This window comes from Drosophila busckii, chromosome X, assembly GCF_011750605.1.
Source record: "Drosophila busckii strain San Diego stock center, stock number 13000-0081.31 chromosome X, ASM1175060v1, whole genome shotgun sequence".
Taxonomy (NCBI): domain Eukaryota; kingdom Metazoa; phylum Arthropoda; class Insecta; order Diptera; family Drosophilidae; genus Drosophila; species Drosophila busckii.
Genome location: NC_046608.1, coordinates 20,676,067 through 20,699,198, shown reverse-complemented (window position 1 = coordinate 20,699,198; position 23,132 = coordinate 20,676,067). Strand labels below are relative to the sequence as shown.

The following is a 23,132-nucleotide window of genomic DNA, read 5'->3' as shown; positions in this document are numbered from 1 at the left end:
TCGACATCTAGCGTTGTCATAACGACTAAAAAATTTCAATTGGAAATACAAAACAAATTTTTTTTTTTAAAGATGCATAAAAGAAGCGCAGCAAGACGCACAGGCACTTATCGTGTTACAGGCAACATAGCTGACTTTCAACTGAAGGTGATGTTGCGCCACATAAGCGAATGGCTTCCCGTGCCAAGATTTGAATACTCGGGTGCCAAGCCCCAGGGATTGCATGCCGATCATTATCCTCTCGAGAGTTCCAGTTCTAGCCGCTCAGATTTTTTTATATGCGTGCCGCAAGTTACAGAAAATGACAATAATTTTGCTAATTATGACAATTACTATAATTATTATTATTATTATCCTCGCAAGGGAAGTACTGCTACTACCCCACCGGCCTCAGTTACTCCCAGCACAGGCAGAAGTAGTGACTTGGAGCTAGAGGATTCAGCGTTCGAGGAGGACTCACCCGCAACTGAGTTTGAGGATCTCAACAAAGAGCTCTTGAATGGAGCCACAGCTAATATTTGCATCAGCTGGCAACAAAAACATTTCAGTCGCGCCGAGCTGGAACGTTATAGCGATCCACAATATTGTGCAACGCCACTGCAACGACGCTATCAACGCTGGACACAACATCAGCAGGAACAGCAGCAACAGCAAAAGCGTCAGCAGCAGCAGTCTGATCAGCACGTACGACGACGCCACAAAGCCCAGAAAACGAAAAAGCCCATGCTCATGGCTCCCACACCTCTGTCCAGCTTGGGCTTGTCCGAGTATAGTTTGGAGGATGCCGACTTTGCTGCACGCACCTGCTTGATACATACGGTCGTGCATGCCGATCTGGTGGAAACCCAGACTGCAGTCGAGCTGCAGCTGGAGGAAGTGCCAGATCTAATGCAGGCGGGACAACATCTGATGTATGTTTATGCACAGCTACAGCAAGATACGTTACTCATCAGTCTGCGCTATTGTCCCAAAGAGCGTTTGCTTTACGTCTATCCCGACTTTACCTATAGCCCGAATGACTTGGATTATGTGCTGGAGCTCAACAATGATTGTCGACAGCTCTATGCATATGGCTTCCAGGCTGTAAGCGGCTTGCAGCCAGTAGAGCAATTGCAATTGCCATCGCTAATACTGGAATTGCCTGCACCACTGCAACAACGTCAGCTTGCATTCCAGCCGCCTCCAAAGCGCATGAGTCGTGTCTGCCTGTTGCTCCAGCTGCATGAAGGCCAAAACTTTGAGCACGCGAACATACATGTGCGCTACTATATACACCCCCCAGAGCTGACGCTGTTCGAGCCCACGAATACGTCAGATACCTTTCCATTGCGTGGCGCCACAGCCACCTGCCAAAAGGGGGGTGCTGAGCATCCTGCACGTTTCGGCCACTGCTGGCAGCTCAATTTTCTCTGCGAGGAGCCGCGCAGCTTTCACCATCCGCTGCACATTTACTTTGAGGTCATCAGCATAGACAGCTGGCAGCGTGAGCGTTGCGAGGGCTACGCACACTTTACCTGCCCACTGCTGGCGCCATTGCCCCAGGCGGTTACCAAGGGAATCCAACTGCAATGCTCCCGTCCTGTCGGCACTTGGCTGGATGCACTCAATCGGCGCTTCATTGGCGGACGCTCTATGTTTGATTTCGTTGGCTACTTCAACAGCAGCATGCGCAACACTACGCTGCATAATCGTCTCGAGCCTGAAGCGACACAGGCAATGCGTAATACGGGCACGTTGCTCTTCAGCGTCCAGAAGCTGCAGCAACGTCAACAGCAGCAATTGCTTTATCATGTGCCCTCTGCTGAGGACATAGATGATTACTATGATGATGATGATGATGATGACGACCAGAAGCAGCGGCATATGAAGGCGGGTTCACAGACGTTGGATGAAGTGCTAGCTGCTTATGTGGAGGCTAGAGAACGCATTGAGGTGCTGCTGCAAAAAATTGAGCTTTAGGAGAGCCTATTTTCTATAGCATACTTTTAGTGTCTTAAGCTAGAGTAATTATGCAACAAAATAAATAAATAAATATCTTATAATATTTATAAGATATCATGAAATGAATGAAGATGTTAGAATAAATATTAGTTGGAAAATGGAAAATCACTCACCAATTGTTTGGAAAGTGAACGTGCTTAATGAATTTCAATTAGATTTCCAGTATTATGTTGTTAACTGATTATGATTTTGATGATGTTGATTGCTCTTCTTATTTGTTTTGCACTTCTCGTTCTTTTGTTGTTTAATTTTTTTTATTATCTTTTTTAATTTTTTTTTGGTTTTTATTATTTAATTTCTTAATTTTGTTTTTGTTTGCAATATTTTTGTCATCTTTTAGTTTTATGACAATTGATGCTAGTGCCGTAATTTTCTTGTTTAGCCATTTTATTTACTACTAATATCACTCAGTGTATATATACATACATGTGTATATAGATACAGATTCATTGTCATATTCGGGGCGAGTTATGTTTTGCCGGTTTCTTTTTTGTTAAATCGGTTCATATAATAGGTTTTAAATAGTTTACATGTTGCATTTGTTTTGTATATAAACACTAAAAGTTGATAAAAAAAAAAATTCGCAAACTATTTGTTGCACACTTAATAACTAAATACTTGCAGCTTACAATGGTAAAGGGAACGGGGGGATTAGGGGAAATAGATGCTTGGGATGGGTAGTTGCTCGGCTGAGCTTAAGCCACTGGCAGATACAAGCGTGTGGGCGTATCCAGCTGCAGAGTGGGGGCTTGATAGTTATAGCCATTGCCGTTGCCGTTGCCGTTGCCTGGTCCATAAGCGTTGCCATAGGGACTGCCCGCAATGCCGTACAGATTGCTGTTGTACTCAACTGGAGGCCTGTAGCTGTAATCATCACCGCTTTGACCGCTGCCGCGCAGTGGGCCGTTGTCGTCATTCAAATGCTGCTGCAAGAACTGGAAGCGATTCTTGTTGCCCAACAGACTGCTGGGATCGACGGCCTGACGCTGAGCGCTGCTGGCCAAGGGTTGTGGTCTATACATAAAGGAAATGCAATTAGTAATTTGTTTGGTTTGCATGCCGCGTTAGAACTTACTCAGGAATATCAAGATCCAGCTCGGTAATGGGATGATAGCCAAGCTCATCGGCGGTGTAGCGGGTCTTGTAGCGTTTGCCATCGGCACCAGTGAAGGAATAGGAGCCGCTTACCACAAACGTCTTGTCGTCCTTAAGCTTGCCCACGCTGCTGACCTCAATGCCGTTTTGGGTTTTCAATCTGCAAGCGCAGCAAAGGTTAGTTAATCGATCAACATAACATCGTTATCGACAACACTTACTCCAACTTGAATTTTTTGCCCGAATTATAATTTTGCAGCTTCTCGGTCTTGGCCTTCATGACATCGCCGCTGAAATGCACCGCAGGCTTATCATCGTCAATGTCCTCGGGCAGGGTGTAAACATCGCTGGGATTGTATTTAAACAAATCCAAGTTACGATCTGTCAGATGCTTAACATCGGCCAGCGCCAGCGTTACAAAGCATAAAATGAGCTAAAAATATAACAAAAAGAAACGACAAAGTTAAGCGATTAGTTTTTAAATGATTTGTGTTTACACACACACGCACACACACACATACAAAGGTGTGGGGCCCATTAACGAAGCTGTCACCGCAACAGAAAACAAATTTAAATAACAAATACTACTACAGCTAATTTATAGCAATGCGTAAGACGTTTTATTTGCGCATAAATCACACACACACGCACACTAACACACACACATACAAATGCATTAGCAAGAACAACAACAGTAGTAGTAGCTGACAGCCATCAGTCACAATGCGTTTAGTTTTAACATTCGATTTAAGCTTAAGCTGTTTCCATTAGCTTAACATTAAAACATTCACAATTCGAAAATTGACAACTTCCTTAATGCTCAATGAAAAAAGCCAAGTGGATTTACGTTAATAAAACATTAAGTATGACAGCTGCATATCGCTTTCGCTATTTGTTGTTTCTTGCGTTACGTTTTTTGGGTGAGAGCAGCCGTAACGTAGTAGGTGAGTACGTAAGTAATTAGCGAACCGGCTTTAGTTGTCTGCAAATTGTTTTAAGAGTAAACTTTTTCTAACTTGAAGGTCATGCTAACAATTAAAAACTATTTTCACTTTCAACTATGAAATATTGTTATGAAAAAATTCGATTATTAACAATTAATATTACTTAAAATTAAGCATAGCAAACTAAATCTACTACATTCTCTTAAAGTAATTTAAACAAAAATATATTTGATATATAAAAAGATTGAAAATTAAATAAAGCCTTTGCTCTTGTAAAATTTAAAAACCCAATTAAACGAAGAAAAAAAAATAAATTTGGCCTAAACAAATTTTAAATGTTTTGCAACAATTTCAACAATAATAAGCATGTGCTCTATTTTGCTTAAACTTTAGTCTGCAGCCTTTCTGGGTTTTAGCCCACTTTCTTTAAATTTAGAAATATTTCAACACATTTACTTGCAATACTAAAAGCACACACACTTTGCTTGAATTTTATGTTTACAAAAAAAATCGTAATATTTTACTTTTGTTTAAATTTAGTTCCTTTTTCAATATTTTGATTGCACTTGTCACTTTGAGGCTTAAAAATAAACACAAAATATTACTTTGAACAACTTACAAAGCTCTTCATGTTGTCTCTGTGTGTGTGTGTTTGTATTTAATTTAAAAAAATACTTAAACTGCAAGCTGAGTTTATAGTTTCAAAGGATAGACGACGAATCCGCTGATCATGCGTTTCGCACAAATTCTAACAAATAAATACAAACCGTTGCCACTTCTTGTTTCCTTATATATCGTCTTTTGATGATAAAACCCCAAAAAAAGAAGAAAAAACGCTGCCGGCGTCGCTGCCCACAAGAAAAAAAAAAACAAAAACAAAAGCAATAAGCGTGGAAAAAAAGAAGAAGACACGAACCCGAACCGGACCGGACAACGAACTGCAAAAGCGAATTGAATATGCAGACACGAGAACAGTTGACAAAATCTTTTGTTGTTGTTGTTGTTGTTGGTGTAAGCATTGGTGTTAATGTTGTTGTAGTTGTTGATTGGTTGGTGTGAATTTTGTTATAGTTGTGAGCATTGGGTGTTGTGTTAGCAGCTGTTGTTGTATTGGTGTTGGTGTTTTTGTTGTTGTATTTGCTTTTTTGGGTTGCTGGGTTGTTGGGGCAGCAGTTGTAACTGTTTTAGGGCAGTGCCTAGGCACACACACACACTCACACACATACATATACATATGTGTGCATGTGTGAAGTCAAAGCAAAAAAATTAGAAAACCGCCATCAACAAATTAGCATACGCGTTTCAGTTTAAAGATTTTTATATACATATATGCATATGTATACATTTATTTTAATATATTTTGTTGTTGTTTTAAAGCATGTTTATTGGCGTTAATTATGTGTGTTATTATACAAAAGGATAAGTAAGAAATCTTATGCATTAGCTAAAGTTAAACGTATTCCCACAGCAGTTGCAGTTGCCACTAGACAAAAATGATTTACTTAATTATAGCTGTAGCTATTCTATATATTTTTTTTAACCCAATGTTGCCAATGTTTTCAATTAACATAAATGCACACCGGATACGGTTGAATATTTTTGAAAAAAATGTAAATCATTAATGAAGCACTTAATTTTCGTTTAATAACCCAAAACTAAATAAATAAAAATCGAATGCCACTTGGCATTCATAATTCAGAATCTTAATCTTAAGTCTGGTTTATGTGTGTGTTTTATGTGTTATTTTGCATGTTTTGCTGTTCAACTTGTAGATATCTTAAATATAGTTTGTAGGTAAGGTAATTTCAGAATTAATGAAAACGTTAAGGCATTTTCAGCAGCTTGTCGTCTCTTGTCGAAAGATTTGTGTTTAGTAGTCTCTGATGGCTTTTGCCTTGGGAGATGCTTAGATACGCGATTCGTTATGCATAACAAGCGATCAAAAAAAGCGACAAGCCACAAGCGACTCCAGATGAATAGCTATCTATAAGATAAACGCACTTCACAGATACGAATATACGAAGCGTATATAAATTTGGACACGCCTCAAAAACGCTGCGATTCACTAGAAATCGAGAAACTAGTTTACGACCCCACCCTAAAGTGCAAGTGAGAGCGCTACAAAGTAAAATATTATTGCTCTGTTTTATTTTTGGGCTAATTTGCAATTTAAATATATTTTATTTGATTTTTTCTTGCATTTTGGCAAAGAAAGTGTAGCTTATTTTTAAATATAACTTAATTCATATATATATATATAAAGTATATTGCATTAATTATTTAAGCAGAAAAAAAAACTTAAACAAGTTGACAACAGCGACTTCAACGACTTGTTACGCATATAGAGCTTTGATTCGCGCCGCATATATATAATCTATAAACATATATACACATATACACCTTTCGTTAGCTAATAAAGTAGGCAATTAAAAGCAAAAGCAACTCATAAATTAGCAATTATGTAGAAAAACGCCGAACAAGATTTCCCATTAAAAGTCAAACTCCACACTGTCTATTCTTATATTCTAAGCATATGTAAAATTATGTAAAATTCAAGGCTTTAATGATATGCTATCATGTGCTATATTTTGAAGCCATGACTAATGACCAATCAACAACAACAACAACCAAAAAAAAAGTTAATACAATGAGTTCTTACTACTTACAAAAAGCTGTTTGCTACAGAAAGCTGCTTGCTATGGCATGGTATTTTATTCTTGAGTTCTTATATGATAATACATACATAATTAACAATTTATAAATAAATGCATTAAATATTTAACTACTATAGCTGCTAGCATCTAAAAATGTTTAACAAATTTTTAAGCTACCAACAAATAAAACCCCATATATATTGCATAAATTAAAAAAGGATGTTATTAGCTAATTATTTTTAAACAGAATTAATTCTGCTTGTTATTTTATGAGGCAGCTGGTACATATAATATATTATCTATATATATATATATATATATATATATATATATATAATCAGAGCTATTGTTGAAATTTATAAATAAAACTTAAGTGGACATATGTGTAAACGGGATATACCATAAAGCGCCTCTCCCCAACTGTCTTTACTCAGAACTAATTATAACCAGACAAACAGGCCCCTCACAATCTTAATGAAATACTCGCACCCAGTCTAGGTGTTAAATGTGTGTAGATTCGTAGATTCATTCGCATCTTTAGGAAATCAAATCGTAACTCAAATCGCAGCTATAGCTCTATTCATTAATAGGTTTTTTTTTTTTTAAATGGCTTAAGCCATTTGTTCATTTTAATACCAGAACTTCTAGTCGTAAAGCAATCGATGTAGCAGCATTTTGTATACTTTATAGTTAAAGTTATAAAAAAGATTGCGTGCCCTTAAATTCTTAGTAAACATAAATATTTATAAGCCTTTGTAATATTTAAATAACGCTGAAACGCTTGCAAATTTATATATTTATACTATCTTATCGGTTAATTTTCAATTGACTATGGAAAAGGTATACACTATCTAAGTTGCGCTTTAGGCACGACAACGACAACAACAAATTGTATTGTATATTTATATTTGGCAATAGCAACAGCCCAAAAGACATGAAATTAAAATTAAGAGAAGAAAAAAAAGAAACAAAAAATTATGTCCAAAGTGGTATTCAGGTTCTGGTTCTGGTTCTGAGTTCTGGTTCTATGTGTGCTTTGATATTGACCGGTTATGCATATGAGCGTAGTATATACGAAAATTTTGCTCCTTTTTATGGCTGTTTTTATGTTTTCGAAAATGTTTTTTTTCGCTATATTTTTTTATACTTATTTTGTGTGTGCTGTGTGCTGTTGTCGCATATATTAATAATAGCTTACAAATAAATAATCAAATCGACATTTGCATAAGCTAAATAGAAAGCTATAACACGTTTTGCTTTTACCACACAAAAAAAAAAACCTTAAAAAATTATTTGTTGTCCAAATAGTAAATAGTTTCAAATTTACATTTTTCAGCTTTATAAAATTTAGTATGGGTTGAGTAGGTGGTTTTGTGTTTTGTGTGGTAGGAAAGACTAAATATTAGTCATTATTATTGATAAATGGTGTCAACTGTGTGTGTGTTTTTTTTTACTTCTATAAAGCGTTTTGCTTTTAGTTTCCAACTAAGTTCTAAGTTCAAATTAGCACATACAAATAATTCGTGTTTTATTTCAAAAATTATTAGTTGCATGCTAATTATATTAAAATATTATAAAACTTATAGCGTTTAGGAAATTGTCAATAAAGCAACCAAAAATGGTTTTGATACATCAGTTTTTGTCTTGCTTCAATTGATTCAATAAATGTTTACCTAAATAAACAAAATCAATGTTTAAGGCCTTAACTTGAAAATTGCATAAAAACAATCCCCATATGCAGATATTTATTTATATAAAAAGCGTGTTTTCTTAACTACTCGTTTTATTTTTATGACTTCTAAATATAGTCGAGAGCCAAACATAAACATCAGTCTAGAACAGGAGTTACGGGTTTCCACAAAGCCCATAACCATTTAGTTCATCAATCAATGTTCAATCGTCAGGTAATTATTTAAATATTATTAGCATTTAAACTAAAAAGCCAATGACTGTTTTATTTGTCATTGTTCAAACAACTTTCAGTGACGTGACTCAAAGGAGCCATCACTTTGCAACTCTGACAAAAGCTGTTTGCTATGAACTTGTAGCACGCAGTTGTTGTTGCACTTAATTTTAAATGACGCAAAGTCGTTTAACTTTATTTCGAAAAGTTATATAAATATAAATTTAAATTTAAATGAATGTACATACCTTCGCTACTGCAAGTATCTAGTTTGTTATCAATCAATCAATCAACGGCATTTTGTTTGGTTTTTGTTTGCGTATCTTTTAAATCGTGATATTTTTCAATTCACAAGCCATTAATGTTTTGTTGTAGATAAGACACAAATTAAGCAGCGAAACCAGTGCTTCCAGATATATACATATGTGTATGTTTATTAATACATACATATTTACGCAGTGCATAGAATAAAATAAAGCAATTTGTTATGTTTCTTAAAAGGCGCCCCCCAGCGCTCGATACACAAATCACAATTCACATAAATCAATAAAAAAAAAGAAAAAAAAATGAATGAAGCGCAGTTTCAATAAATTACGAAGACACTTGCTCCACTTCCAAAAGGTTTACAGAGCCAGACAGCGCGACGACTCCACTAAAAAAACTCACACACACACACACACACACACATGCATATACACATGAATATTTATATCGGTATTGAGCGCGTGCGCGCCGGTTGCGGTTGTCAACTGGATGAAAGAGGGGAGAGCAAAGAGCACGTTGGATTCGGTTAGCTGACATGCGACTACTTAAAATTAACTGTTGCTCGCTCTGCCGCTCTCGCTCGCACTTGTATACACACAGCAAGAGCGCGTGTGTGTCTTTTCATTGTATGCGTGACGCGTGCGCTCACCTGATTAGCTAACACTCATTCGTTAAGCTGCTTTTATTTCTTCTTTTTGTTGTATTTACCGCTTTTATTTACACGTGTTGCACTTAGCGTTGAATTTTATTTGTTGCTTAATTAGTGAATGTATTTAGCTAAAACGTTTTTCAAATTTGCCTTTCCATGCCATTGAGTTTTTGGCTTTTAAAACGCCAAAAGCAACAACACTAGCAAGCTGTGTGCTTTTGCGAACGTTTGTCAAAATTATTTTTGCATTCATAAAATTAGGTATCATCTGTTGATTTAGATCAATGGTGTATATGTATAAACAACTCCACATATGTACGTACATATATCATTTAGATCCGCTTTGCTGCAAACCAAACTCATCATCAAATAACAGAACAAGTTTTATACGCTAGCACCGCGCGCTCGCGCTCTTTGCCACTCACTTGCGCCATTCTCTGAGTACTGAGCAAGAACATTATCGATATTTCCGCCTGCGCTTAGGCGCGGCAATTAAAAATCAAATTTAAAAAAAAAAAACAACAAAAAATGACAGCTGCGATGCCAATTAATCTCACATAAACCTATTCACACACGCACACTCGTAAATGGCAAGCAAATCCAAATAAATTGTTATAAATGTCTTTACGAATTAAGTTCATAAATTAAAGCCGTAGTCAAATAATAAAACGTCAGACATAAATTTTCGCATAGAGTTAAAAGTCGCCTAGTGCTAGACATTCAGAGATTCTATTTGCTTTTTTTGGGCATGAGGAACTAAGCGCACTACACCAATCCGAATCGTGACAAAAGTATTACATACGGACATGTTTTTTTTGTATTATAAGGTATTACTTAATTCCCTTGACTTTAGAAAATAACTATATTGTTAACTATGCATTTTTATATTGATAATAAATAAATTTTTTAACTAAACATTCTTCGTAATTAGGAAATTATATGACTTGTTTTAATTTTTTTTACTCTATAGACAGCGTATATAAAGTTCGTTGCTGATTGTGCGTAAGCAATTCGTTTTAAAATGGTGCCATTTATTTTAATGCCAGAGAACGACAAGATTAATTAAATAAATAATTTTTATTTTGCTTCTCGTGAATTAAATTAAATAAATAAACCGTAAAGTTTTCTTTAAATGATTTTCGGCATTTCTTGGATATAATAGAAGACCAAGAGAGATTGTTGGCCATGCTCGCGCAGTCGAGACAAGAAAAATGAAATGCGAAATACGAAAAATTTGCACTGGACGATGCTGATTGGCTGAATTCTGATTGGCTGTACGTCTGATGGGATTCTTCCATTGCCTTGCGTTTTTGTAAGGCTCCAGGGACGCCGCAGATTTTTGGGTTTTTCTAAATATTGTTGAATCACATCGTTGTAGCATCTAGCTTTTGTTTGTCATCCGATCATTTAGCCAGCACACGCACCTATGTTTAGTGAAGACACCACAGCACACTGTCACAATTTGTATTTTTATGGGTTAATTAGAACAGCATTAGCACATTACGTTCAGGAATACCCCTATGTTGTTTTATTTTTCATTTGTTCATTTTTTTTTTAGGATTTATACAATAACTTAACATTTGTTGTTTGTTTTTTTTTTTTTTGGAATCGGAAATATACAATATTATATATTGTTTGCTTTGTTGCATTTTTTGTAGTTTACGAATTTTGTTGATTTCTTTATTTTGATTTTGTTATTGCTTATTTTGCACAGAAATTCAAAATGTATTTTATGGTTTGCTGGACTGGCTATTTATATAATTTATTAATTTAATTGTTTGATTTATTCTTTTAAATTTTGTTTATTAAATATTATTACATTTATCAAATGCTGCACATTAATGCTTAGGCTGTATGTGTACGTGTTTATGTTTTTATGTGTGGCGGTGTTTCATATCGGTGTTCTTTAACTATTTGGTTTAGGCTTGCTCTATGCTAGTTCCACAAGAAATAAAAACTAACTTCAGCACACTGTGCAGCGTTTTAACACTTGTTGTTCTCACACGCCGCCATATTTAAGCTTAGTTCTGAACCCAGTCTGAATTTTGTTCAACACTGCTGAAATTTCATGAAACTTTCAGCATTTTTTTTTGATGTTTCGTGGTCTCGAAAGTTTGAAAACTTATGCTTTTTATGAAACGCAGCTTTTGTTTTGTTTTGCTTTTAATAAAAAATGCAAATTGCATTAAATATATATATGCATATATGTGTGTCTGTGTGTGTGTTTGTAGCTGTATATGTGTGTATTTGTATGTTGTATATTTTGTTTAAGGTTTTAACATTTAATTTACTTCTATTACTTTCCCATCGTCATATAAATAAAAAATAAATACATCTTGTTTTTCTTTTCCTTAATTTTCGTTTTTTAGCCGCTTTTTTTTTTTGCAAATATTTGTTGTTATTTTTATGCATGAGGCAAAAAATTTTGGTTTTTCTTTAAATTCTCTTTATAAAGCTGCACTAATTATACAAATACGAAAAAAATATATTTTTTTATTGTGTATGTATATATTATATGCATATATCAAGTCGAGTCACATTACAAAAAAAAAAAAAAAAACAATAAGAATAATTTTTAAATAAAAATAAAATTAAAAGGAAAATTTATATTATATACATATATACGTATATATATATATATGATCAGCAAGGATCTCTCAATTTATAGCATCGCTTTACAAGTATAGAATATATATATATATATCCAGACTAACAAATATATAAATATATATATTATAGTTTTAATTGTTTTTTGTAATATTTATAAGCTGCATGTGAGTTAGACAGCGACAGCTATGGAGCTTTTAAGCAATAACAGCTGATGTTATTGTTACGGTAACTGTTTCTATTGTTGGTTCTGTTCTGTTCTGTTCTGTTCAGAGAGCTTGGGTCCGTTTGATTATTTTCTTTTGTATTTGTATGTATAATAAGCAAGCGTTTAATGCAGCAGCTTCTAAATATCAACAGCATCTTCTTCTTCTCCTACAGATTTTCACATCGTCCTACCGCTTAACCCCCAAAAATTAGCTTTTAACATTAACATTAAATATGATAAGCCCCAAAAAATTTGCAACCCGCCGCGCACTCTACTAGCTCCGGCCCGGGCGGGGCCCTCCTCTGTTCCGCCTCCTTACTTCTGTTCTCTTGCATAGTCGCTACATTCTAGTCGTTTGTTGTTTGTTTGTCTATTCGGTGTTCTCTCGCTAATCCATTTCTGCTTTGACTTCAACGCGTCCTTGTTGATGTTGCTGTTGTTGTTGTATGTTGATTATTGCAGCACACAACATCCCTTTTTCTTGTTCTTCTTCTCGTCGATAACCACATGACTAGCCGAAGTTGGTCCAGGTACCACTTGCTTTGAGACTTGAGCTTGCGAAGTAACGCCATTGTTGCTCTCTCCTCCCTTGCCACCGCCGCCAGCTGCTGTTGATGTTGCAACGCCGCCTGTTGCTCCTTTGCTGCCGTGGGAATTTGTACCGTTTTGTGCTGTCGCTTGATTCTGCGAAAGCTGCAACAGAAGAGAGCAATAATTAATTTAATTTAATTTTATTTAGTTTAGTTTAGCGTATGTGTGTTAACTGAATCACTCGAAGCGTGTGCAGCGGGATTTGTTTTTGGTTAGGCAATTAATTTAGTTTAGAAACTTTAAATATCAGCAAATAACTTAAAGCAGCTCGCAACACAGTTAATTAGCGCCTTATGCTGTTGGCTGTTAACTTGTTTAAGTGCCTTTGTTGCTTGAAGATTAACATTTGATCGATGTTTGGCTGGTGGGCGCGTCGAGATTTGGGGCAGCTTACATTTGTTTTGGTTACGCTCTCGCCTACAACAGTGCTAGCTCCATTGCAGTTATTCTCATCGCCATGTTGTGCGTTGCCATTGCCTATTGTACGATCTTCTGTGGGCGTAATGGGCTTGCCACCTATAGCAGAAACATAGTTATAATTGAGATTGCATTTGGAATCTTCAGAAAAAAAACTTACCACGTATCATATTAACAATTTCATCAGCCTCTCTGGACAGATCGCCGCCTGGACGAAAGGGATTATCCCAACCGGAATCGGTGCTGTGCGCATAAAAGTTAAGTTAATTCAAGTTACTTTCGTTATTATAGTATTAGCCAACTTATTACCTTTGCTGTCTATCGTAGGCAGCTCCCAGACCAATATTCGGTTGCATTGTGGCCGTCGCCATTGTATTATAATCTATGTTACAATTGTAGCTACTAAATGTATTATCTAAGTTATCTGTGAAACTCGTTAATGTATATTCGGCTGGTGGACAAATCTGTTGCGGTTGACTGCTTTGGTAAATTGAAACGCGCACTATCGAGCGCTCCGATCTGTAATGAGAAAAAATCAGAGCAAGAAAGAGTAAATAAACTGTCTTTATAATATAGCAAAAATAACTGAGCAGCTGCGTCATACATACAGCCAAAGCAAACCAAACCAAACCTCAAAACGCATTCTCAATGTCAATTAAATTAAGTCATTTGCCAATTGTGGCATTTGTCAGCGATTTTGAACTTTTGTTCAATTCAATTTCCAATTCATTTCATGCTACACACTAATGGAAATTGACAGACGACAGACGATAGACCAACCCCAACCACCCCCTCTCCAACAACTGCTAAACTAGTTTTCAGCAACGCGTGCCCATCATTAGATAACATGCATTGAGATTTCAGCAAACTCGGCTCAACTTGCCTCAATCCCCAGCTGTCAAAACGTGTCCAAGTTGGGGTTTAAAAATAAAGACAACAACTTCAAGTTAACTTGTTAACTTGGACTTCCTGCTGTGAAATTACGTGTTTGAGCTTTAAGAAAATTCGATTTTTCTTTTAGTGAAACACAAACTTGAATTCACTAAAGATATTCGGCAATTCAAATCAAAGTCGCGCTCAATTTTTCAAATTCCAGCTAAAAGTTTTAAAACTTTAGCTGTCCAAAACTTCAAGAGAACACTTGGAATCAATATGCTCTCATAAATATTTTTAGCACACACACACACACACACACTTTAGTTCAATGGCCAAAAATAAAGTCTCTAAGGTTGAAGCAGCAGAATAAATCTTCAAGCTTTAATTCTCGAGCTGGCGGCGGTGAGAAGAAACGCGTGCAAAGGCAAAATAAAAATCGTAAGAGAAATAATAAAATGAATTGAAATGAATTTGTTGTTAACAAACGAAACGCTCTACGCATTTATTTATCTGTTTACATTTCAAGTTCTCTATAGTTCTTATTGATGTTGTTGGCTCATTGAGCATGTGAAGCTTACGTCATGTCTGTGTGTGTGGGGGACTTGAAATTGATATGCGAATGCGTGACAAGAAGAAGACGAGGCACAGCAGCAGCAGCAGCAGCAGCAGCAGCAGCAATAACTGTAACAAGTTGAGCAACAAGCACAGAGAGTGAACACAAGAGTTACAAGCACAAAAAACACAAGTTAAAACAAGTTTCTAAATCATAAAAAAAAAATATACTAAACAACTGTTTTCAACAAGTTGAAAAGGCGTGGAGGGAGTCTGAGGCATGGGAGCCAAGTTTCAGCTCAAGTGCTTAAAGTCTAAGAATTTGAAATAAAAAGAAAAATTAAATGAAGTGTAGAAGAGTTTTTAGCGGGCTCGAATGATACAGAGGCATATGGGGTTTGCCTAGCGTTAATTGCATTATTTATGTTTTTGTTAACTACATTAATAGTTTAAGGCGCTGAGCTATAAATATTGCCTGTAAATCACTTGAATTCCCCCTTTAAATTTTCTGCTAACTACGCCTGTGTTTGTTACTGAGCGATGAGCGCATAATTTTATTTCGTTAGTAGAGCAGCGCTGTCGACAGCGCTGCGTGCTTTCAATTAAACGACGTCACACACACACACTGACACACACACACACATACAGCAAACGCAGCTGGCAATGAGCGCACTGTAAATTAATTTAACAAATTACGTACATCACACATATTTTTCTGCTAGTGTAAGAAGGAAATTCTGCTTTCCGACTCAACACTCTGCTCCTCTCTGCCAACCACAAATGAATATTGTATAAATTATAAATTGTATATACATATATAACGATATATATTTATTTTGCACTTGACGTCAGTCACAGCAGCAACAACTACTGGGATGCAAATAAATTGAAATATTATTGAATAATTGAAAAACTTGACTCTTATCTATTTTTTCTTAAATTTTTCGTAGATTTTACGAACTTCTAGTAAAGATTATAGTATATACATATGTATAAATATATAAATGTTGTTTATAATCTTTGCTTCTAGCTTATATGGCCATAAGCTTTGACTTTTATGCTAGCAGCTTATTAAGTTTTTATGATTGTGTATTTGATTTTTTGTCAGTGCGATAAGTTAAAATCAGCACACAAAAAATATTAAATAAATATTCCAACGAAAATAGCAAACAAACTAGTTTCTGATTTGATTATTTTATATTTCATATTTAGTCCATTTCCAAATCTCTCATACAGCAATTACCACTGTGCTTTCAAAATAACTGTTCACAGCTGTTACAGTTAGCCTAACAAATCCCCTGCAAACACTTGACATTACTATGCACTTTGCTATTGTTGTTGTTCTTGTTGTTTTTGCACTCATTATTTCTCTTTCTCTCTGTTTATATTGCAAATAAGAAAAATAGGCGAAGCGCAGATTGCTCTTTACACTATTTTTGTTATTGTTGTCGGCATTTTCATTTTCAAATTTACTTTTTTTTCGCTTTTAAATAACTTGAACACAAATGCAATCACATGGCTTTAGCATGTGTGTGTGTAAAGTGGGGGAAATAAAAACGTCGCAGCAGGCACGAAACAAAAAAAAAATACTCAAAGCTATTCCTAATTTATGTACAAACAAGGCACTATATTTTAAGCACACAGACACACACACACAGACATACGTTTGTATATATATACCATATAGTATACATACAATATATACACTTGCTAGCCGTTTAGTAGCACTTTTTTAATTACGTTCACAGCGCATTAACAGTTCCTGTGTTTGCCTAACAGCAAAAGATAGCCAAAGTCAGAGAAAGAGAGCGAAGCGAGAGTGTGTGCCTGTGTGTGTGTGTGTGCTGGATGGGAAGAGCGCGCGCGTTGTGTGGGGAGTGGCAGTGTTTGGGCTTTGCGCTAAGTGTGGGAGAGCGTGTAGTGCTGGGTATTATTTTTTGCGATGAACTCACTGCGCGCATCCCACCATGGACAACAACAACAACAATCGACAAAGCGTAACAACACTAACTGTGCATATGTATAAGTGTTTGTATATGCTAAGCACAAAAACAAATTACATTGTACATTGTTAATGCCATTTTTGTTTCAACAATTGTTTTAAATTTCATTTGGCAAGCAAGCGAGAGTTGAGGGTGGGCTGAGCGAATGACAGATAGAGAGAGAGGAAGAGAGAGAGCGCGCGCACCCAACTGTTAGCTGTATGTGTGTGTCTGTGCTTAAGTTAAGACAGCAACCACTTGCACTGACTAAAAACTGCGTAAGCTACTAAATACTCATATGTGTATGTGTGCGTGTGTATGTATGTATGTGTATATGGTGCGCTTATTATTTTTCTTATTGGCACACCAATTGAGTTTGTTGTGTACTGCACTTAATTTAAAAAAACATTTACCACGCACTTGTTAGTTTTGTTTTCCTTTTTGTTGCTTACAAAAAAATAAAATAAAAATCTACGCGCGTTTTACTTGTACCGAGCGTAGCGAAACGAATATTAACCGTACACACCGTATAACGCTCCTCAACTCTCACGAGCGTTTGTCCGCTCGCTCTGCGTGTTGTTCTCGCTGCTAGGCTCAACTGCTGCTGCTGCTGCTGCTGCTGCTGACTGCTGCCGACTGCGCTGCCAAGTTAAGTTAGTGTGAGCGCGCACCGGGGTTGTTTTGTTACTACAATAAAAACAAAACGGCAGCACTCACAGCACTCGGATGCACAAAAATCGTATAAAGTTATTAACTTATATTATGGATTGTTATTTGTAGGCAATTGCTAAAAAGCGCCCCGCACGTAATTCACGCTTGTTGTTGTCCGTTTGGCGTTGTCGTTGCGTTTGTCTAGCTAAACTTGCAAGCTTGCTGCTAAAAAGTTAAAGATACACACACACACACACACACAAAAGAGAATGTGTACTCTCAAATAATGTTTACGGCAAAGAGAGCGAGAGAGCGCGTGCTAAAGAGCGCTTGAAGTTCACAAGCTGAAGTTGCCACCTAACAAAAAAAATGCAGTGCTTCTAAATTAATTAGAGCTTAAGACTTGAAAAATATATATTATTATAAATTATAAATTTTCCATTATTATTTTTATTACGTTGTATTTTTTTTTTTTTATTACGTTGTATAGTTGATCGCATAATGCGCATAAAGTTTTAAGCCCAATGCAAACAAACATTGAAAGGGTAATATATGAATAAATGTGCACAATGTACATACATATATTATATGTTTTGTTTCTGGCAGCTGCCTATAACAATAAAAGCAGCAACAATACAACTGCGTCAATTGCTATTTTTCATTTTTACGTCGTCAGATTTTGCTTTTATTGTGAAGATGCGCAATAAAATCAAGCCAGCGCACATTGTAAAAACAGAAAACAAAAAAATATATCAAAACAAACAATGAGCTCAAGCTAAGACATCTGGCAACGCTGCTAAACCAACAAACATGACATCACTTTTTTTGCGCACTCACCAAAAATGCAAAGTAATGTGGAGAGAAAAAGACAGCGAGAAAGAGAGAGCGCTCGCTGTTATACACAACAACAGAAGCAGCAGCAGCAGCAGCAAGCATCACAAAAATAATAACATAAGAAACATAAACACATACAAATGTGCCTCTGTGTGTGTGTAAGTAAAAGGTACACTAGAGGAAGCTGACTGATAAATGGAAAGCGCGCAAATGTCTTTGCTCTAGATGTTCTTGTATTTTGTATATTAGGTGGGGGGTGTTGCATATAAATTCATTTGTGCTTGACAGTTAATAAACAGGGTTGCCACAAGGCAGACATATTGACAGACAGACAGACTGGCAGGCATGCAACCCCGCCGACGAACTGGCTGCCGCTGTTGATGCTTTTTTGGGGCCGGCTATTGTTGTCACAACTATTTAGAACACACAGTTAAAAATACTATAGATATACATACAAAGAGTACATACATATATGTATATACATATTTACATATTTTACGCTGTGTGTGTAATAATTGTTGATGGGCTGACTGATGTGACAAACAAAACAGCAACAACAATAGGCACGCACTACTGACCAGTGGCACAATTACCGTTAATGTTATGTTGTATTTTCCGTCTGTCTGTCTATCTGTGCCTTTTGGCCTCTATGCTCTTTTGCTCTCTTCTGCTTCTTCATATTCGTTTCCCATGCATGTCAAGTGTCTCTACATATGTATGTGTGTGTGTGTTCAGTTACCGGTGCCGGGAAATCAATCGACAACTGACTGACAGTTGTGTGTGATGCATACAAGGCACAGTGGTACAAGATTTCACTATTTTTGCTCAAATTGTAATTAACACAAATTTGCAATAATAATTAATGCCATATAACAAATAGCTGTTAATAAACACATAAATTGCTTGTTTGAGTTAATTCCAAATTAAATTCTGCCTTAAATTAACACAAATAAAGTATACAAAATATGCCAGAGGCATTCTAATAGTTTATATGCAATTATAACTCATTTTCTCTTAACAACACTTTACACAGTATAAATTAATAAAAGAAAATGCCTTTCCAAGTTTATATTTTATATTTTACTGTAGGTCTGCCTGTATCTAGATACTTTCACAATGGGCAGATACATATACTATGCATAGGAGATTGATGTGTGTGCTCATGTAGCGAGTGCCTGGGTGCTCGAATTTCTGAAGACATTCACTTAAAACAAAAAAAGACACTAACAAAATGATGCCAGGCCAAGTCCGGGGTCTCTAGGCCAGCCAGCTAGCTATGTTGGATGTGCTATACCCAGCATCCAAGTCAGCTCACCTCATCTCACCTAGCCTCAACCACTTAACGCACACACACACACACACACACACACCTCTCTCTGTCTCCTCTCTTTCTTTCTTCTCACCTTTCATAAGCATAATCTATAATATTAAACAGAAATTTGTTATTGTTCTTCTTAGCTTATGCTAAACGTAGATTCTGTTTTAAGAAATTCTATTTCTTGCTGGCATAGCAAGTGGAGCTCTCATTTATGGATGGATGGATGACATCACGCCTTGCTTAAAGCAACCCAACTGGCAAATTAAAGCTCACACACACACACACATGGACAGACGAACGTATAGAAAGGTCAAAAATATAAACTTACAGCACACACACACACACACACACATTTGAAAATATGGCGTCAAAAAAGGCAAAGACAATAAGTTAGCTTTGATAGCAAAGCTGTTATCGACAGCCAATTTTTTATCGACACTACTAAATATTAATAAAGATTTTGGATTACACTCTAAATTGTAATATACTAAATGCTATAGTGGGTAGTAAAATTTTATCATAATTAATATAGAATCGTACAAAAACTATATTTTTTTAATTCTCTTTTAAAAAAAGAAAGTTAATTACTTAGAAAATGATTTTCAGTAGAAGTGTAAGTAAATATTTTTTTACGTGTAAAGCTTATCGCTGTCAGCAACTTAAGGCGTTCCTGCGTGTGTGTGTGGGTGTGGCAATTTTAATAGACAGCTAAGCGCACGCACATGCAACTCAAATTAAAAAATAAAATATGTGGGTCAACAACCACCAAATGGAGTTGACCTACATTATGCTTTAAAATGCAAGCGCGCACCCAAACACACACACACACACACACACACACACATATTATGTAACAGCAGAAGACAGTTGCTGTTGCTGGTTTAACGGTATTCAAAGCTTTTGCTGCTGCAGGCGCCGGCGCAAAACGGCAAACGCCAAACAAAAACTTCCAACTAGAAGTTGTGAATGCAAAGAGAGCGCAACTTAAGAGAAAGAGAGAGAACAAGCAACTGGGAGATAGCACATCTTTTTTTTTTTAATAGAGTCAACCCAAATGCATGTTTAGCTTATCACAAAGCGCGCAAAAGTAATTATTGATTTTAAAAAAGTTCTTTGTTTGAATTTTGGGTTGATGCCAGCTTTGACGTTTGTTTACAAGTCGCATCTAAGCAAACGACTTTGCGGCTTTAGTTATAATTTGGTATTAAGATATTAGGAACAACAAACTAGTTACTCTAGATTGTATTTGTATTTAATCTGTATGCCCTACTATCTACCAAATAGACTGAAACCAAGAACTTTAAATTTGCAGCTAGCCGCTTTACAGGGGCGAGGCTAGCAAATGAATTCGGGTGGTTAATCAGTATTATCTTTGACTACATCGTTGAAGGGAGTGTAGTGTAAAATATTCCCTGACCAGAGGGTTAGTATTTTAACCCCCATTCCCCCCATGCCCGTAGCATAAATTATGTATAAGATTTATTCAAAATATAGAGCCTCCCCTACGAAAAATTTGCCTGGCTAAGCCGCTTAAATTTGTTATAAGAAACTGTACGATAAACTTTTTACTAATCAAATAAAAACAATTAAAAGTAAACAAAAACAATGGCGGAAGTTGGTCTCTTAATTAAAAACCCACAATACCAATTGTTGATTGACTACGTTGTAAATTATAAGAGACGATTTAAAAAAAAAAAAGTTCGATATACTCACTCTTCTTGCACCTCTATGCCGCTATCATCCATATTTGCCTTAGCATTGTCAACATAACTGTTGCTAATTAACGGTAAATGCGTGCCTATAAATGCTGACTGCGACGGCAGCTGACCAGCGGCTGCGCCAGTATCGGCCGCATCAAAACCAAAGCTAGGCTCCACATGCTCAGAGAGCGGCGTGGGTGTCTCAAACACCAAAGTCTCCACCATGGAACCCTTTGAGGAGCCAAACGAAACGCTAAAGACGGAAGAGGAAGAAGCAGAGAGTGTGTGCATTAGTAAAACGTGCTAGGCTAGGCTTAGGCACTGACGTCGACGTCGACGACGCACTTACCGTTTAAGACCGACACTTTTGGTGCCGAGCTTGCTGAGCTTTGGCTTCTTTTGATTTGTGGGCGGGCGGTTAAATTTATCATTTTGATCGCTAGAATCGTTGACCGCATTGGCCGTTGTTGTTATTGTGGCCGTTGTTGTCTCCTCGGACAAATCATCAATGTCGTCGTCTCTTCTATTGTTGTCGTTGTTGTTGTAATTATTATTGCCATTGTTGTCGTTGTTATTGGCGCTGTGATTATTATTGCGGTTATTCTGTTGCTGCTGTTGGCGGGACGGATGCGTCGACGTTGACGTAGTCGTAGACGTTGGCATCGCTGTAACTTCAGCCGGCGGCGGCGTTGGCGTGCTGCTCAACAGCCTTGTACGCTCATCGTCCAAGGCAGCGCCGTCGATGCCGCCGCCGCCGCCTGACGTTGACGTTGACGGCACATTGGCGAGCATTGCGGTTTAGTTTTATTTATTTTTTTTTTAATTTGATTAAACTAGCCTTTCGCTTGCGTTAACTGAGATTCGTTAGCGTTTCTTGCTGATTCAATGTTGCATTTTGCCTTATTCTGGCCAGGGCCAGGGCTAGCATGTGAGTGTGTGTGTGTGTGTGAAAGGGAGAGCGCGCGTTGAGAGTTGAATGCACTCTCAGCTCTCTAGCACGATCGCACAGTGGGAATGCACGCAACACTTAATTTGCCGAAAAGAACCAAAAAAATAAAATAAAAAAAATACAGCTATTGCTTTTGTTTTTTATTGCTCAACGCTTGATTGAATTTAAACCGGACGCAGAAGCACAGCGCGGTTGACGTCGACGTCACAACGACAATTCTTGCATACGGAATGTGTGTGAATATTCTAAAGCTAACTGCGCCTTTTGCTATTCACCTTTTCTTTTACACACATACACGCGCGCACAGTAGTAGAGAAACAGACTCAATTTCCGCAACAAAATTTTTGTAGAATTTTTTCACATACATACAAAATATTAGCACCCAAAAAAACAACAACAGTGCAGCAGGCGCACACAACAACAAGTTGATGAAGCTATATACAAAACGCAGACCACAAAAATGATGCGCTCGATAATTGCACTTGTCAAATTTCACGAGAACGCGGCGACGCCGATGGCTATGCACAAGCGGCTAACACATTTATAAATAAATATTAATAAATGCCGTTATATACTGTATCTGTCGCTTGTTTATTTTATTTTGTTTTTCTTGCGCTCGCCGTGTGTATTTGCTGCGCTTCAAAATTTAGCCCACTGTGCCAGTGTTGCCATTACCGCACACGAATTAGCACGTATTATCTACAATAAGACACAAAAACGTGCAAGCAGAGTAGCGACAGTAATGCAACAAGTACGAGCGAGATGCAATTAGAGCAATAAAACTGCGAGTATCATCCACAGCAATATTGAGTGAGCAGTGTTTAAAGGTATACATTTTAATCTAATCGAGTGGTAGAGTTATCGAGCTACTATTGCGCGGCAAAAGAATCTAGCCATACAATTTAAGTTATTTTTAATATGCTGTATTCAGCACAAG

General features: G+C 36.7%; 3 protein-coding genes across 5 annotated transcripts; 1 reads left to right on the top strand and 2 right to left on the bottom strand.

The window, feature by feature from the left end:
- The first annotated feature begins 72 nt into the window (after window positions 1-72).
- Window positions 73-2,010, top strand: LOC108605108 (Meckel syndrome type 1 protein homolog). Its single transcript, XM_017994671.1, has one exon. The coding sequence runs from the start codon at window positions 73-75 to the stop codon at window positions 1,957-1,959; it is 1,887 nt and encodes a 628-aa protein (XP_017850160.1). The 3' UTR covers window positions 1,960-2,010.
- Window positions 2,011-2,590: 580 nt separating this feature from the next.
- Window positions 2,591-4,778, bottom strand: LOC108605177. Its single transcript, XM_017994765.1, has 4 exons — window positions 4,660-4,778; window positions 3,318-3,529; window positions 3,077-3,256; window positions 2,591-3,015 (listed from the first exon to the last, which is right to left on the bottom strand). The coding sequence occupies exons 1-4, from the start codon at window positions 4,669-4,671 to the stop codon at window positions 2,697-2,699; spliced, it is 723 nt and encodes a 240-aa protein (XP_017850254.1). The 5' UTR covers window positions 4,672-4,778; the 3' UTR covers window positions 2,591-2,696.
- A 7,461-nt stretch (window positions 4,779-12,239) lies between these two features.
- Window positions 12,240-22,696, bottom strand: LOC108605157 (homeobox protein 5). 3 transcript variants are annotated; one of them, XM_017994734.2, is made up of 6 exons: window positions 21,596-22,696; window positions 21,260-21,499; window positions 13,643-13,852; window positions 13,494-13,576; window positions 13,311-13,432; window positions 12,240-13,018 (listed from the first exon to the last, which is right to left on the bottom strand). In XM_017994734.2, the coding sequence occupies exons 1-6, from the start codon at window positions 22,036-22,038 to the stop codon at window positions 12,779-12,781; spliced, it is 1,338 nt and encodes a 445-aa protein (XP_017850223.1). In that variant the 5' UTR covers window positions 22,039-22,696; the 3' UTR covers window positions 12,240-12,778. The 3 variants fall into 3 exon arrangements, with proteins under 3 accessions (XP_017850223.1, XP_017850225.1, XP_017850224.1); XM_017994736.1 differs by lacking the exons at window positions 21,260-21,499; window positions 21,596-22,696 and adding an exon at window positions 17,164-17,564 and having other exon boundaries at window positions 12,246-13,018; XM_017994735.1 differs by lacking the exons at window positions 21,260-21,499; window positions 21,596-22,696 and adding an exon at window positions 17,270-17,564 and having other exon boundaries at window positions 12,246-13,018.
- Window positions 22,697-23,132: the final 436 nt, after the last annotated feature.